General features: G+C 37.8%; 1 protein-coding gene across 1 annotated transcript; it reads left to right on the forward strand.

The window, feature by feature from the left end:
* Positions 1-540: 540 nt before the first annotated feature.
* Positions 541-12,125, forward strand: sae1 (SUMO1 activating enzyme subunit 1). Its single transcript, XM_055029078.1, has 9 exons — positions 541-733; positions 1,303-1,414; positions 1,744-1,917; positions 4,263-4,408; positions 5,162-5,261; positions 5,561-5,666; positions 10,420-10,564; positions 10,843-10,912; positions 11,861-12,125. The coding sequence occupies exons 1-9, from the start codon at positions 642-644 to the stop codon at positions 11,951-11,953; spliced, it is 1,038 nt and encodes a 345-aa protein (XP_054885053.1). The 5' UTR covers positions 541-641; the 3' UTR covers positions 11,954-12,125.
* Positions 12,126-15,998: the final 3,873 nt, after the last annotated feature.

Raw genomic sequence — 15,998 nt, forward strand, 5'->3', positions numbered from 1 at the left:
ATATTTATGGGTCATTAGGAAAACAAGAAAGATAGATGTGCGTTATTCGACTCTGTGTACGCCGGTCTTTTGACTTTTCCTGAAAGACAACACCGAGGGGAAAAAAAACCTTTCGCTTCCGAAGAAGAAACAAAGATATCCGTATTAAATGACAATTTAACCTACTTTGCATACAAGGGTAAATTATGTAATTGACGATGTATTTATTTTCTTTACCAATATCGAGAACAGATTAAAGGAGCTTGCCATATTAGAACAAATACAGGTTAAAATCACAAAAAAACTTAGAGCAGAATACAATTTAAAATAAATCCTTTAAATACCCCGTTTGTAAAATCTAGAAGCTAAAAACATCTCCAGAAAGGAAGTAAAATGGAAAGAAAACGAAGAAAAAAATACGATAGCGCTGCCACATAACGAAGTTATTGTTTCAAACCAGAAGGTGGCAGCAACGAACCCTGAGGTGGTTTTCCAGTTACGAAAAAAAAGAAGAACGTCATTGTCTCTGTCTGCTGACGTCACTATTAAGCGTCCATTCAGCGGGACACTCGCAGCCTTTTGAACCGTTCACCTATATTGCTGCAAAGAAAGTTCATTTTCTAAGTCAATTTAATCTTTTTCAGTGACGCAGAACGGTTGGTATGATCGAGAAAGAGGACCCGGTAATCAGTGAGGAGGAAGCGGCGCAGTATGACCGCCAGATTCGGTTGTGGGGGCTGGATGCCCAGAAGAGGTGAGCTAGCATGGTTAGCTCTGGAGGCTAATCAAAGCAGCGGAAGGTTTCTCTTGGTCTTTTCATCTATTGCTGCTAATTTGAGCCTCTTTGTGTAGGAATTTATCAGAAGAGATAAATTATTTATTATTGTAAGTGTGTAATGAATAACTTAGGAGTTTGTTCTAGTCCTGTTTTTTTTTTATTGAAAATATGTAATTATTTTGACGTTTTTAATTAATTTCATCTGGTAAATAATAATTATTCATTTTTTATACATAGAAAATGTTTTTTTTTTCTTTTTTGTATGCTCCCCTTTTCTCTATTACTATGAATGATGTTATAATCCCAAAAACAGAAGAGTTTTGATTCAAAGAAAATAAATGTTTAATAAACACATTTATTTTCTACATCATTTTTTATTATAGTTTATTTAAAATTAAGTAAAACTTTTATCTTATGGTTTGTTATATATAGTGAATAATACAATTTTGTTACATGAGAACTGTCCAGTCTATTCAGCGATTACACATATTTTCCAGTAACCTGACATTCTTTGTGTTTTCATTCATTCTTTGTTGATGGATCAGGCTGCGAGGGTCCCGGGTGCTGCTGGCAGGGGTCGGAGGTCTTGGAGCTGAACTGGCTAAAAACCTGATCCTTGCTGGGGTTAAAGGACTCACTTTACTGGATCACAAACAGGTATGAAAATGCTAACCTTGAAGTCAGCCTCTCAGTGAGTCATTAGAGCAAAAAAAAGATGCAAATCTGGAAGTTTTTCTTAGCAATTATCAATGATTTTCACTTGTTATGGGTCAAACCTTTAGATTTGCAGTACTGCCAGATGATAGATTGCAAAATAATTCTTAGCAAAAGTGACTAAATAATATATTTTTGTGGAAATTTGAAAGAACAGAAAGCCTCTCTTGGTTTTGTCATTCAGGAAAGTAATTAATCTCTAGTTTGAATTAAGCTGTAAAGTTGGCAGAACAAGCCACTGTAAGTGCTGCCTGTGCGCGAATCTTCCAAAGGTTTCGGAGGAGTCATGTCGAGCCCAGTTTCTGGTTCCGGTGTCAGCTCAGGGTCAGAATCGGGCTCAGGCGTCCTTGGAGCGAGCCCAGAACCTCAACCCGATGGTGGAGGTGCACGCCGACCCAGACAGAGTGGAAGACAAGCCAGACGACTTCTTCCTACAGTTTGACGCGGTGAGTGAGCGCAGAAGGTGGATGGAGTTGGTCTGACATGAACCGGGAAGGTGGAATATTATTTCAAACCAAATAACAGATAACACTGAATCAACCAGAGGATCCATCTTGTCTTGCAGCACTCAGGTTGACCACTAGATGTTGGTGTTAGTCCATATTGTGCCTAAAAACCTGAACTTGTAATAATTTTCACCAGAGGTTGGTGGAGCTCTTCTTCTATTTTAAGCTTAAAATCCAGGCCAGAAAGTCACAAATAAAAAATAAATAAAGAAAACATGTCAAGTAACAATTTTATTTATATTTAATTGTTATCAAATCCAATCTTCCTGAGGCAGAGAACTATCAAATTATTACTTGTATTTTTCTCTCTGTTGTTGCAACAAAAGTATGAATCATTGGTGTTTATTTTTATTCTATTTGGCTGCATAAAACATTTCTGCTTTAATTGAAACAATTCACAAATACTTTATTTATCCAAAACGGGAAATTAAATGATGTTGTAACTGAGGCTGCACAATATACAGTATATATATATATATACATATATATATGTCATCATTGCCTTTGTTCAGTATTCATATTATACAGAATTGCTTAAAGTGCAATACTTGTTCACCAATATACTCCAGGTTCTAGGAGCCAGCGGACCGCACTTTGACTTAGCATGTCAAATTGTGTGACATGTAGCTTCAGATATTGAGTTACTATAAAAAACAGTAACTTAACATCATAAGGAATGAAAACTGGGATTAAATCTGAGCACAAAAGACTAAAAACTTAAATTTTGACCACAAATATTCAATTTTGCTCATTTATAGAAAGCAGACAGAACAAAGATTTCTTCAATTCTGGCTCCATTTGTGTTGTAGAAACAATAACTGTATATAAATAACTTTTTATAAACTTAATGTTAAATATAAATAATTTCAGACCATTTTTGCCGTCACTGAAGTGGAAAAGCCTCCGAGCTCCTGAACCACAGACTATCTGGACCCGACGGGTTCTCCAGAACCAGCATGGTTCTTATCAGCTGTTTACAGTCTGCAGCAGCCTTGATGTGAAACTGTTAGATTTATCATGGAGTCGTTTCCAGCTCTGCTCTTCTAACCACCAGTTGTGTTTTGTTGTTGCTTTTAGTCTATAAATGGATTATATCCAGTTTTTAAACTCGACCCTGAAGTTTCCAGAATAAATTGAGACCATAGGAAAGATAGATTTTTTACACTTTAAGAATTTAAATTATTTTATTTATGTATAAAATTTATACACAATTTATTTATGTATAAATTGTATACATTTTATTTTTATCAATTATAATTTTTAGCTTTAATTGTATTTTACATTTTTTTGTTTATTTTATTTTGTAACTTTAATGTTAATTTAATAAAATAAAAAATACAAAAAAAATCAATTGTTTTCAGCTAAACTGTTGATAACTGTTTAATTTTCAACAACTAGAATTTTTATTTTTTACTTTAAAATTTTTTATTTTCAACTTTTAATTTATTTCATTTAGGTTTTTTTAAATTAACATTTTGAAATTTTGTTTATAATTCTAAACCGTTTGTTCAGGTATATTTTTGTGCTTTTAATATTTTTAAATGTTATTTATTTTCTGTTTTCACTTTTAACTTGAACGTGTTAAAATTATTTTTAATAAAATTTTAATTGTCAACCGTTTGAGTATATTTTTATGCATTTTGATGTTTTAGTCAGATTTTTTATTTTAAACTTTTCATATGTATAAAAAAATTCCCTGGCCTGGGATCCTGAGGGATCTGCGCGCTATCTGGGCTGGGTTCCAGTATCTGGGCTGGGATCCAGTATCTGGGCTGTGCGTAGAACCAGACATTTCTGGGACGTCTGATGTTGTTCCTGGAATCTGTTTGAGCCTCTGCTCCAGTTTGGGGGTCACACTTATTTAAAACATTTGTCTGGTGTGGAAGATCTGAGCCTCTGTTGCTCTGATGTTCCTGTGAAGCCAGGACGAGGGCCTCTGTTCTGACCTTGAGTCCAGCCATTGGTAGGATTTCTTGATTTCGGCCTCTTCAGTTATTTGTCGGTAGGACATCCCATGTAGAGGCTTGTCCTCCCATGATGGAACCTCCAGCACCTCATCCTCTGATCCCCATTTTCTGAGACGTTTGCTGAGCACATTGTCTGTTGAGGCTTTTTCCTTGATGCATTTATGTTGAGCTAAAATTTGTGTGGACTGAACTTGGTCAAAAGAGATGATTGACAGTTTATTCTGAACATCTACTATTAGGATAAAATGCATAATAAATCAAACATCTCAGGATTTTAATCTCATCTTTCCTGGTCCAATCAGCTGCTTCTCTCCCCAGGTGTGTCTCACAGGTTGCTCCAGAGACCTGATGGTGCGAGTCGACCAGCTCTGCTCCCAGAACAACATCAAGGTGTTCTGTGGCGACGTCTACGGTTACTATGGCTACATGTTCTGTAACCTGGGACAGGAGCACAACTATGTGGAGTGAGTTCACCTGAACTCACCTGAACTCACCTCAATTCACCTGAACTCACCTCAACTCACCTCAATTCACCTGAACTCACCTGAACTCACCTGGGCGACGATTGTCGAAAAATATCGAACATTTTATGACAACGTGATGATTCTCGCCGGATGTTAACGATGTGTTAAAAACACTGGAAATTTAAAAAAATCAACTTTTTATTTTCAGAATATTTACCAATTAGGGAAAATTTGCAAACTTTTACTGATTACTCATTGAAAAATAATCCGTTTTTTTCTAAATTTACGTTTTTCTAAAATGGCATTTTTAATGTTTCCTATTTATTCTCATCATTTGTCATTATTTATTGCTATAGTTTTATTATTAATAGTACTTATATAAGTAATATTACTCATTCTTGCTTATTTCTAATAGCAATACTAATATTATTTATGTTCTATAATTTTATTTCTTTACTGCTATTAACAATAACACTAACTAGATTTAATATTTTATTTTTATTTAAATATTATTATATTATTAATAATAACTTATTAATGATTATTAAAATGTTTATCTTATTAAAAAAATTTTCAGAATTTTTTTTTTATACTTCACAATAAAAAATTGTTTATCGTCACTAAACAACATGTATATTTTGTCATCCAGCAGTTCAGGTGAAGAGTTAGTTTTATTTCTTTTTAAGCTTTTATTTTTGAAATGTTGTCGTCTTCCATCTCCTGTTAAAAATGAAGAAACTGTTTTTGTTTCAGGGAGAAACCCAAAGTAGTGAAGCCGTCCTCCGATTCCAGCGACGGTCCAGAAGCAAAGAAAGCTAAAGTCGACCCGAATGAGACCACCATGGTGAAAAAGGTGCCATACAAATCACATTTGATCTTTTCCCGGTGGTGATGGTTTAGAAAATTGTTATTTTTATGTCAAAAACAATGTTCTTTTTTGTTTATGACAGTAATGAAAGCTTTAATCTGATTTGTTTGCTATATGTAAATGTTTTTACAGGCATCAGTTTAGCCAGAGATTGATTCTTGTAATCAATGTACTTCTTGCTAAAACTGCTCTGATTAGGATTTTTTTCAGGCATTTTGTACATTTCTTATTTTTTATTTTTTTAATTCAGTTAAAATAATGTGTTGTTATTTCTGGTCAATCAGACGGCCAGTTTCTGCTCGCTGAAGGCGGCGCTGGAGGTTGACTGGACCAGCGAGAAGGCCAAGGCCAGCCTGAAGCGAACACCTGTTGACTACTTCCTGCTTCATGGTACTGTATATAATATAATTTCTTATATTTATTAGACTTTAGATTAAAATCACAACCTGTAATTTGCCTTATTGCAAATTACAAGTTGTAATTTGCAATTTCTTGGGTTAATTTCTTTGCCCAAAACCGAAGTGAAGCTCCTCTTTTCCTGAACCTTGACCTCATATTGTGGAAAATGTGATGCATGGAGGAATGCGATTTCCATTGTAAAATATGAAATGACAGGGTTTTTTCTTAGCTGATATTCATTCATACGTAAAAGAGGAAGAGTTTAAATGTCAGCAAGGACGACAGGAGGGTCTAAAGAAAGTACCGAAAACTGAAACTGAAAATGTGGGTGACTCTCCAGCAGCCATGATGCCAAAATCTTTGTTCCACTCCGACTTATCCAGACAGTTTGTTGATTATCATTTCAGCTTTGAGGAGAAAGCCTCACATTTGAATCAGCGTTTCTCAGAAGAAAGACTGTTTGCACTGATAAATAATCACGTTTGCAGTTTCTGGATGTTTTTGACAGAGTTGCATCTTTTATCTTCCTGTTTTTCTTGTTCTTGTCTCCCTCGTCACCTGGCGCTCGCGGCGTCAACGCGCCAGTTTCCATCACAGGCCGTCCATGGCCAGTCATGTGCACTGAGCGTAGCGCAGCCCGACTCCCACGCTGTAGTAAACCTCGACTGGAGCTGGAGTTAAACTCATATCTTCTCAGGATAATGGTCATTTCACAAATAATCTCAGGCCTTTTTTCCCTCCTTAATGCAACTAAAAGACAAATGTGTTTTTTCGTTTCCTAATCAAAAATATTGATTTTGTGGAAAATAACAAAAATTCAATCTGAGAAAACATTTTAACCAAAATTTCATTTTTGTGGATCGTGTCTATTTAATTTTTTTACTGATCTGAAACGCACTGAATTCCACAGCTCATCTACATGTTAAGTTGTCATAGTCAAGCTAGCATAACTGACCTACTTCCCTCTCCCTCACTATTTCCGTTCTTAAGTCAAACTTTTTCTTGACCTTGTTCTCTAGTTGTTGTAGTGTTGATGATTGCTGGCCTTTTAGGCGTTTGTTTAGGATTTAACGCATTATGTCAACAACTTGGCTGCTGAAAGCCAAGCAATGGAAGCCATTATTGGCGAGCAGCTTTTGGCCGTCCAGCAGAAAAAAGGTGACAAAGTTTGGGGGAGAACACCAGTCAGTTGGCTGTTAAACAGTAATTTAATACATTTAATGAAAATGTTATTTTCTGTTGAACATTCATTACCTAATCGATGTTTACATAATCACGATACTTTGACCTCTTTAAATTCTGCACTTAAAAACTCCAGAGACTTCATAACTCATATTATTTATCATTTCTGTTGTTTTCTTTATTTATTTTGGATATTTAAAATGTCTTCCAGTTAGAATTTAAAGTTTATTGATGCTTGAAGATGGACAATATTATCGTTTATCGCGATAACTTCTGGGACAATTCATCATCCAGCAAAATTTATTGTACAGGCCCAACCATAGATTCTGCGACATTATTTGTTAGAATTTCTTCTGCTTTATAGAAAGAATTGAATGTAAAAACTGAATGAAACTAAAACATTAAGTTATCTCAGCTCTCAGGTAATTATTTTATCTGGATCACTTTGGATTAAATTTAAAGTTTTAACACCTAAAGTTTGATGAAATCCACCTACATTTGGCGCCTCGCCCTGTTTTCACATCACTGCACCTCAGAGGAGTCTTCAGCAGTGGAAACATGAGTTGTTGTTGTTATTTAGTGGAGGGGAGACAGGAAGTGCTGTTATTATTCCTTCTCTGTTTCTATAATTGGAGCAAGCAGTTGTTGTTTTGGGCGACCAATGAGGAAGTGGCTCTTCCTCTGTTGTAACTGTTTCCTGTCTCACTAGGAACAGTCGGCTGATCTGAGCCGCACGCTGGGTGTGTGCGTGCGCTTTAGGCTTTTTTTTTTTTAATTAGTCTGATTTCTCTTTTTTTTTTTTTAAATACAGTTTTTGTTCATTTTTATTTGCTATCCTGCAGCTTAAAGAGTCTCTGATTGGCTGACCAGGAGGAGAAAATTCAAATTTCTCTTGAGCCAGAAGTAAAAAAGGAGACATTTGATTTCAATCCAGTCTTAATTCCAACATGAAATGACCCACAACCTGCTATTCTTCCAGTGCTTTTTTCATAACAAACTATTGATATAAATTCAGAATTTGGATTTGTATTGCATAATGTTTAGGTTTTTTTGTTAAATAACTTGATTTAAGTTGGCCTGTCACAATAACACATTTTTCCCAGAAACTACTGTGATAAACAGTAAAATTATATTAAAACTAATATAATAAAAATTATATAATAATACAAGAGCATCCTATCAAAAATCAATAAACTTTAATTTCCAAACATTTAGCCAGTTTTGTGGAGGTTCACATGGGGCTGGACAATACGTCAATCGCAATAGACACGTGATTACATATCATTACATCTGGTGGAAAATTCAATAATTCCACTTTGTAATCAGGGATCCATTCAATAAGCTCTGCTTATTATGTTCCAAAAGCACAATTGTGATCGGTGTAATAATTTGTGCAGCCATTGAACATGAGGACGTACCCGATCATCCTTTCCTTGCCGTTGTTCGAGGAAAAACAAAAGTCAGACTCAACTTATCGCTGCTGATAGAGTCTGGGATGATGCCTCGTTATACTGCTGCATAATTCACCATGTCAGTACTTATAAAGCCTATATGAATATATGAAGCCTGTTGCCGTTAAGCGTTTTCGCTTGCATGTCTGTCACGTCCCCGTGGCAACTTTATGTTGACTGTCATCATGTTGATGTCAACTTTGAAACAACATGAACTCATGAAACCCTCATCCTCATCAGCCTGGTGTCACATGGAAACCAGTTCGATGTGAAACTGTTTCCTCCGGGCGGTGTACTGTGCGACACCGGGTACGCTATGAAACCCTGTCCTTGCGCGGACATGTCCGGCGGACGTTTGGTCGCCTAGCAAGAGCCTGAAGAGTAACTGGAGCAAAGGCTTAAAAAAACAACGTAGTGAAGTGAAAACTGGATGAAACCGGAAACGTCTCACTGCCTGATTGACACTATTTCAGACGCTTTTATTGTGATAGTCACAGTGTTGTATCTTGAGGCTCCATTTAATTCCAGATGTTGTGAAATAACATCACATTAGAAGCTTACAAAGCCATAGAATAAGAAATAAAATCTTTTTTTTCTGGTATTCAGCCTCTTTTTTCCAAAATGACCCAAATGCTAAAGGTTTTCTTTTTTAGACAGTGTAGAATTAAAATTCTACAATAACTCTTTGAAAATTTTGAATTAATGAGTAAGAACAGCATTTAATTTCCCTTTGGGATCAATAAAGTATTTTTGATTTCAATTTGAAATCATTTGATCCGAGCTGTAAATGGAGCCAGCGGGATGATTTTCTTTTTGTTGTCGGTTTCGTCCTGAGATCCAGTTTTATCTGTGTCGCTGCTCCTCGTGTGGGCTGAGAGATACAATCATATTTCCACCTGTGCTGATGATATTATATTGTGTTATGAAATTGTATTTGATTTCCTGTCAAAGCTGAATGTGATGCCATTCGTGCCAGACTTTTAACTTTCTTTTTGTAGAGTTTCTCATAAAAGGGCAGAACAGAGGTGTGAAAATGATTCATTGCCACTTGTGTGTGTGTGTGTGTGTGTGTGTGTGTGTGTGTGTGTGTGTGTGTGTGTGTGTGTGTGTGTGTGTGTGTGTGTGTGTGTGTGTGTGTGTGTGTGTGTGTGTGTGTGTGTGTGTGTGTGTGTGTGTGTGTGGTGGAAATGGCCGTGGGAGGACTCCACATCCTCATGTGGTTGAACTTAATGGACGAGCCGGAAACATGTGGGCGAGGTGCTGATGTCTGCGCACACCGAGCCGTCTGAAATATTGCTCATAAAGCGCACAATTCAGATTTCTTTCTTTCTCTCTTTTTTTTTTTTAATCCGTCAGAGGATGAACTAACACTTCCTTCCTGAATTTGTGCAGCAGGGGCGTTTGTCTCAGCAGGAACATGCTGTTAATTTGATGTGGGGGAAACGTGGGCCAAATCGGATGAAATGGTCGATGGTGCAACCGCATTCAGATTCTTATCTTCTCTCAAAGGGAGCAGCAGCGAATTTCCACGCAATGATAATTCAACGGCGTGATGAAACTACAAAGAGCAACAGGTTATCTGGAAAACATCGTCTTCGTCCAAACCTTTTGTCACATGGGTCGAATCCGTGGAATTAAAAGAAAGACGCCTCGTTTTCAGTTTCTTTTCCTCGATTAAATAAATTTATTTTCAGTAGTAAGAACATGATTTGGGTCACTTTGTTTCAAAATGTTTGCTGTTTTTAGCTAAGTTTACGAAAAACTAAAAGCTGATTTGGATGCAGCAAAAGTTGGTTTCCAGTAAAAGACTCTGGATAAACTTGGTTTTACGTTTTGTTTAAACTTGGTTATAAGAAAACAAAACTACTTTATCGATCCCAAAGAACAATTTTGTTTTATATTTATAAGTTTATTTATATAGAACATTTACAACAGCTTGAGATGAACAAAATAAAGTTTTGCAGTTGGCGGCCGCAGAAAATCAGAGGAAAGGCCTCACATGGCCCCCGGGCCGCACTTTGGACACCCCTGCTTTAGTCCGTCAGATGGTTGAAACTTGAGTTTCCGGGTTCTGACCCGCTGCTTGTTTCCTGTATTCTGTCCGTTCACAGTTCTGCTGAAGTTCCGCACAGACAAAGGTCGCGACCCCGACCCCCAGGCGTGTGCGGAGGACAGCCGGCTGCTGAAGCAGATCAGAGACGACGTCCTGGAGGCCATGGGGCTGAGCGGCGACCTGCTCGCCGACGACTTCATCAGGTGGCTTCCGTCTCACAGGGACAACATCTAGGATCGTTTTCTACGCTCTTCCATGTTTCAAGTCTTTGCTAGAATCAGATTCATGTTCATTTGCTGTTTTCTGATTTTACCGCAGAGTATTAGGGCCATAGTAAGAAATTGTTTTTAAATATTACAGGAATAAAGTCGTATTGCAAGAATAAAGTTGTACATAAATATTGGAAAAAACAGGATATTTTGAAATTCAGTTTTTTGCCTGAAGTCCAGCCTGAATTCGTTGCTGCTCTGTTTGTCTTCAGCTACTGTTTCTCAGAGACGTCTCCGGTTTGCGCCGTCGTGGGAGGAGTTCTGGGGCAGGAAGTGGTCAAGGTGAGAAATGGGAGGAGTTCTGGGGCAGGAAGTGGTCAAGGTGAGAAATGGGAGGAGTTCTGGGACAGGAAGTGGTCAAGGTGAGAAATGGGAGGAGTTCTGGGACAGGAAGTGGTCAAGGTGAGAAATGGGAGGAGTTCTGGGACAGGAAGTGGTCAAGGTGAGAAATGGGAGGAGTTCTGGGACAGGAAGTGGTCAAGGTGAGAAATGGGAGGAGTTCTGGGACAGGAAGGTCAAGGTGAGAAATGGGAGGAGTTCTGGGACAGGAAGTGGTCAAGGTGAGAAATGGGAGGAGTTCTGGGGCAGGAAGTGGTCAAGGTGAGAAATGGGAGGAGTTCTGGGACAGGAAGTGGTCAAGGTGAGAAATGGGAGGAGTTCTGGGACAGGAAGTGGTCAAGGTGAGAAACGATGTTTCAGGTGAAGGGATCAGTACTTAACAACATTGCTCACAAACGCCCTGCACAAACCGAAACGGGCAACATCTAGTAATGTTTTCTATAATTTTTCAATGTTTTTGTTAATTTTTTGTGTTTTCGTTAATTAGATTTAATGTTCCTTTGCAGTTTTTTGTTTTTACGATGGAGTGTTAGGTCCATACTTAGAAAAAATGTAAAAGTATTACGAGAATAAAGTCTTATTATGAGAAATTGTAATTTTATAAGAATTATTTTATGAGTCATGATACAACGTTTCCCCAGTGAATTATACTTAACTTAGCGTTGCTTATTTATTCTTTTTTTTTTAATGTTTGCATTTTTTAAGACTTTAGAGCTGGTGTTCAGATATTAACCTTCCAATAACACATAGTTATCAAGTTATATTTTCCTGTAAACCTTATATTTTAACTCCTAAACATGAAAGGAAAACATGAAACATTTTGTGATTTTTATTCATAAAAGTTATCCTAAGTAATAAAAAATAAATCCGTGCTGCCGTCTCTCTCTGCAGGCTCTTTCCCAAAGAGACGCTCCTCATCGTAACTTCTTCTTCTTCGACGGTCGTAAAGGCAACGGCATGGTCGACTACTTTGGACCGAACTGACCTTTGACCTCGGAACGGTTTTAACCCAAACCCAAAACTCCACACACCAGGTTCATTTTCCCGCCTGGACGCCGTCATCTGCACCATGAACACAAAATAAGTTGAGCAGTTTTCTTTTTCTTGTCACAGGTGTTGTGTTTTTTACATTTGCTAATAAAACGATGTAAAGAAATCTGTTTGTTTTTGTCTAATTTAATACTTTATCGTTAGTAGTTGTGAGAACCTCTGTGAAAAAATTGAAATACGTTGTTTTTAAATCATTTGATCACGAGACTTCTGGACGAAACCAAAGGAAACAATTTTACCATAAATCACAACAGCATTTCTAATAGAAAACCGAACAGACCAATGGCCTAGTCAAAGTTCAGACCTCAGCTTTCTTGAAAAGCTGCAGAATTTAAACATAGAGTGACCAATAAAGGCGGATATACAAGCTACTCGACCTCTGATTGCATTTGTTTGTTAGTTTGTGTCACTTCTTGATCAGTGATGAATCTGGTAGAAATAAACTAACAATGTGTTTTTATCTAGACTAGTGAAAATATCTTAATACACTTGAAATAAGGCAAAACTATAAGTAACTCTTGGGAAGACAGGAACTTGTTTCAAGTAAATAAAGTATTACTGGGAGACTATTTTACTTGAAACATGAGAAAAATGTCTCCAAGTGAAATAATTTGCAGAAGATGATTTTTCGTCCATATTATGGAATTATTGAGCTCATCACTTATTAGCTTTGTCTTATTTCAGATGTATTAAGATATTAGAAATATTTGGTGGTACAATAGCAATGTTTTTGTTTTCCATGTGTTTTTGGTTGAGTTTCTTGCGCTAATGTCTTGATGTACTTGAAAAAAGACAAAACTAACTAACAAGTAACTTTTCAGCAAGTTATAGGAGTTTGTGTTGAGCTCATATTTCCTCAATACTGATGGAAACAAAAAAATGCTAGTTAGCTGGTAGCATACGCCGCTGCGCCGTTACCTAGCAACCCCATCCAAGCCCAGCCCGTTACCTAGCAACTCAATTGCTAGCTCCACTGGCTAATTATTTCACTGATGGGAAAAATATTATCTGCCAGAAGAACGAGCGGTTTTCCATGAATATTAAAGAATTATTTACGTAAAACAAGCTCATATTTCCTGAAGTCAGTTTTGTCTTGTTTTAAAGAAACCAGAGAAAAATGACTTTAAGGTTTTGCGTTTTTGCAGTGCATGGTCCTGCAGGGTGGGGCGAAGTGTTTCCTATTGTCTCAACTCGGCGGTCCCACCTTGGCCCCTGGGTAGTTCAACCTGTTTTGACCCGACAACGTGAGCCTGAACGGAAAAAATGACACTCATGTTGTTGCAGATGAACTCCGGGACGCTGAGTGCTACCATGTTGACGTAGCTCTGCTGTTTACCACATGACTAAATTACTCCAAAACAAACTGAAGATCACCACTGCCCTTCATATCACACTGTGCAGATCTGAGCGTTTCAGTGCCCAGTGCTCATTATTAGACAGCTAAATCTAATAAAGTCTTGGTCAGTAGAAATTCTAAAGTTAGAACGGGAAGTCCCAGTTTGAGTCTGTGAGGCGGACGCCCTCTCCACTTTTAAGACTACACTGCAAAAACAGGAAATCTTGCCAGGTAATTTTATTGCACAAATGCCTTTAGTGTACATGAAAGACGACAAAACTAATAAACTTTTCAGCAGGGTCTTGTTTTAAGCAAATCATTTCTTAATATTGGTGGAAAAACTGCTGGTTCTATTGGCAAATTATTTCACCAACAACAAAACATTTTTTCCCATCAGTGAAACAAACTGCCTGTGGAATCACAACCGGGTTGCTAGGTGACGGCCCGCGGTTGCTAGGTGACGGCCCGCGGTTGCTAGGTGACGGCCCGCGGTTGCTAGGTGACGGCCCGCGGTTCTACCAGAGGAACCAGAACTTTTTCACCAATACAATCAGAAATCATTGACTCCGATAAAAGGAGCTACGTTTTGTGAGTTAGTTTAGTCAGTAACAGTTTTTGGAGGGTTGTGCATAAAACTGACGTTACACCGATAAACATGACGTAACGCCGGTTATGAAAATGAAATCTTTGAGTGTTTGTGATTGTTGTCATGAAGTGTAGGTAAATAATGACCCTTTTAATACAAAGTTGCTTTTATAGTTGCATTAAAAGTCAATTAAAAGTGCCGTCTTTGCATTAAAGTGTCTTCATTTACCCAAAAAAAAAAAAGTTGCAGTGACTGAAAACTAAAAAAATAAGAGGGTCCTCCAAATACAACATGCCCAAACATAAGAAACGCAGAGACGACTCAAGGCAACTCGACTCCACAGCATCTGCCTGCCAAAATGATTCTCCGTTACAGTTTGATGAAGTATGGAGAAAAAGCTTTGACGTCTTTCGGTCCGGTCACCATGAGACTGGCCTCATGAAACGTTACGTTTTCATGAAACCCGTTTTATAAGTCAAAATGTCTGTAATCCACTTTTTATTTACATAAAACAAACTCACATATCTGGCTGAAAAGTTACTTTCAGCAACTTCAGGTATCAGTTTTGTCCTATTTCAAGTAAACTGAGAGGTTTGCATTAGAAACCGGATCAGAAACACTTGGTAAAAATGCAGCGTAAATCTTTATAAAACGGCTGCTTCACTTTCTGACATGACTGGTGAGAAATATTACACTTTTACACAAAACATGTATTTCTTTAACTCTATTGCAACACTTTTAACTTGATCCTTTTTGATTTTATTGCAAAAAAAGTGCAAAGAATAAAACGGTACAAAGCATCGTGTATTTTAAACCTGAGAAAGAAGAGTAAAGGTTTATGGTTAAAAGCGAAGATAGTTTTTCCATTACTCATGCTCATCTGATTGGCTCAGAGCTTTGCTCTTAGGAAAGTTTTGTTATTTACTTTCCATCTCAGAGGTTTGTCTGTGGTTGATAAAACACACAAAAGGGGCTTTTTAATGTTATCTGTGTTAACATGAGGACAGACTTGGCCTCTGCTCCTGCTCACTTCAATTCCTGTCTAATAAAACCAGCTTAATATTTATTTCTCTAAAAACAAACAATATTCTGCTGAGGCCGGAAAACGCAGCAAAGTACAAATTGTAGATGTAACATTTTTAGAAAAAAGCGATTGTTTCAGGTTGTAAACAGGGTTCTCCAGTTTTTATTTCTTCTTTGTGATTCATCCACTGGTCCTGTTACTGAGTCAACAGGCAGCTCTGGGAGCCAGTATCCCCAGTTAAACCTCAGAACCAGCCAATCACACGTCTGCCCGGGGCAGAGCCAGCGACCTGATTGGCTGCAGCGGGAAGAGAGAGTGATTGGATTAAAGTCACAGGAGAGGAAATAAAAACTGGAAAACAACAGAAACAGAGGCTATTCTAAGAGACTTGGGTTGAATTAAAGCAACCTGAAGTTTAATGTGGCCTGAATGAGTTTGTCTCCTAGCAGAGAAGAGTTTCGGTGTAATTAAGCAGGCAGGATGAGCTTAAAGAGGCATTTTGCCATTAATCTCCTTTCCTAATCCCAGGAAAACAGCACCGGTGCTCCGAACTGACTAATCGCTGCACCAGTTTTATTTCAGGTCTTGTCTTGGTTCTTGGGAGTAAACATGGACCCAGATTGTGTGTTTTATAACTGAGCACCAATAAAGGTGTTTTTCCACCTGTTGGCAACCAAAATGGCAACATTTGTTACATCTCCAGCTGCTATGGTTCGCTTTCTCACAAACAATTCAAACTAATTGAGCAACATGTTCCCCTCCTCACCTGAGGGGGCGCTGCAGCAAGAACCGCTGAAGAAAACGGCACAGAAACCTTGAGCAACTTCACAAAATGTGAACAAAAATGGAGTAGCGTCAGATTTGACTGTTTGTAGGATTTCTCTTTTGTCTTTGGCTGTAAAACATGAGCCTTCACTCATTTGGTTGTATTCACCCAGAATGCCGTGCGCTGTGGTCCACTTCCTGCTTTCGGAGTGGTCTCAAATCCGCTTGGCGTCCACACCAGAGTTCACTTCAGCCGAACCGAGACAGA

Source organism: Poeciliopsis prolifica, unplaced genomic scaffold (genome assembly GCF_027474105.1).
Source record: "Poeciliopsis prolifica strain line A6 unplaced genomic scaffold, Auburn_PproV2 SCAFFOLD004, whole genome shotgun sequence".
In the NCBI taxonomy this organism is placed as follows: domain Eukaryota; kingdom Metazoa; phylum Chordata; class Actinopteri; order Cyprinodontiformes; family Poeciliidae; genus Poeciliopsis; species Poeciliopsis prolifica.

Coding starts and splice junctions, on each gene's coding strand:
- sae1 (XM_055029078.1), top strand. CDS start 642: ATGATCGAGAAAGAGGACCCGGTAATCAGTGAGGAGGAAGCGGCGCAG. Junction 5,262..5,560: donor AGACCACCATGGTGAAAAAG/GTGCCATACAAA, acceptor CTGGTCAATCAG/ACGGCCAGTTTCTGCTCGCT. Junction 10,565..10,842: donor CTCGCCGACGACTTCATCAG/GTGGCTTCCGTC, acceptor GTTTGTCTTCAG/CTACTGTTTCTCAGAGACGT.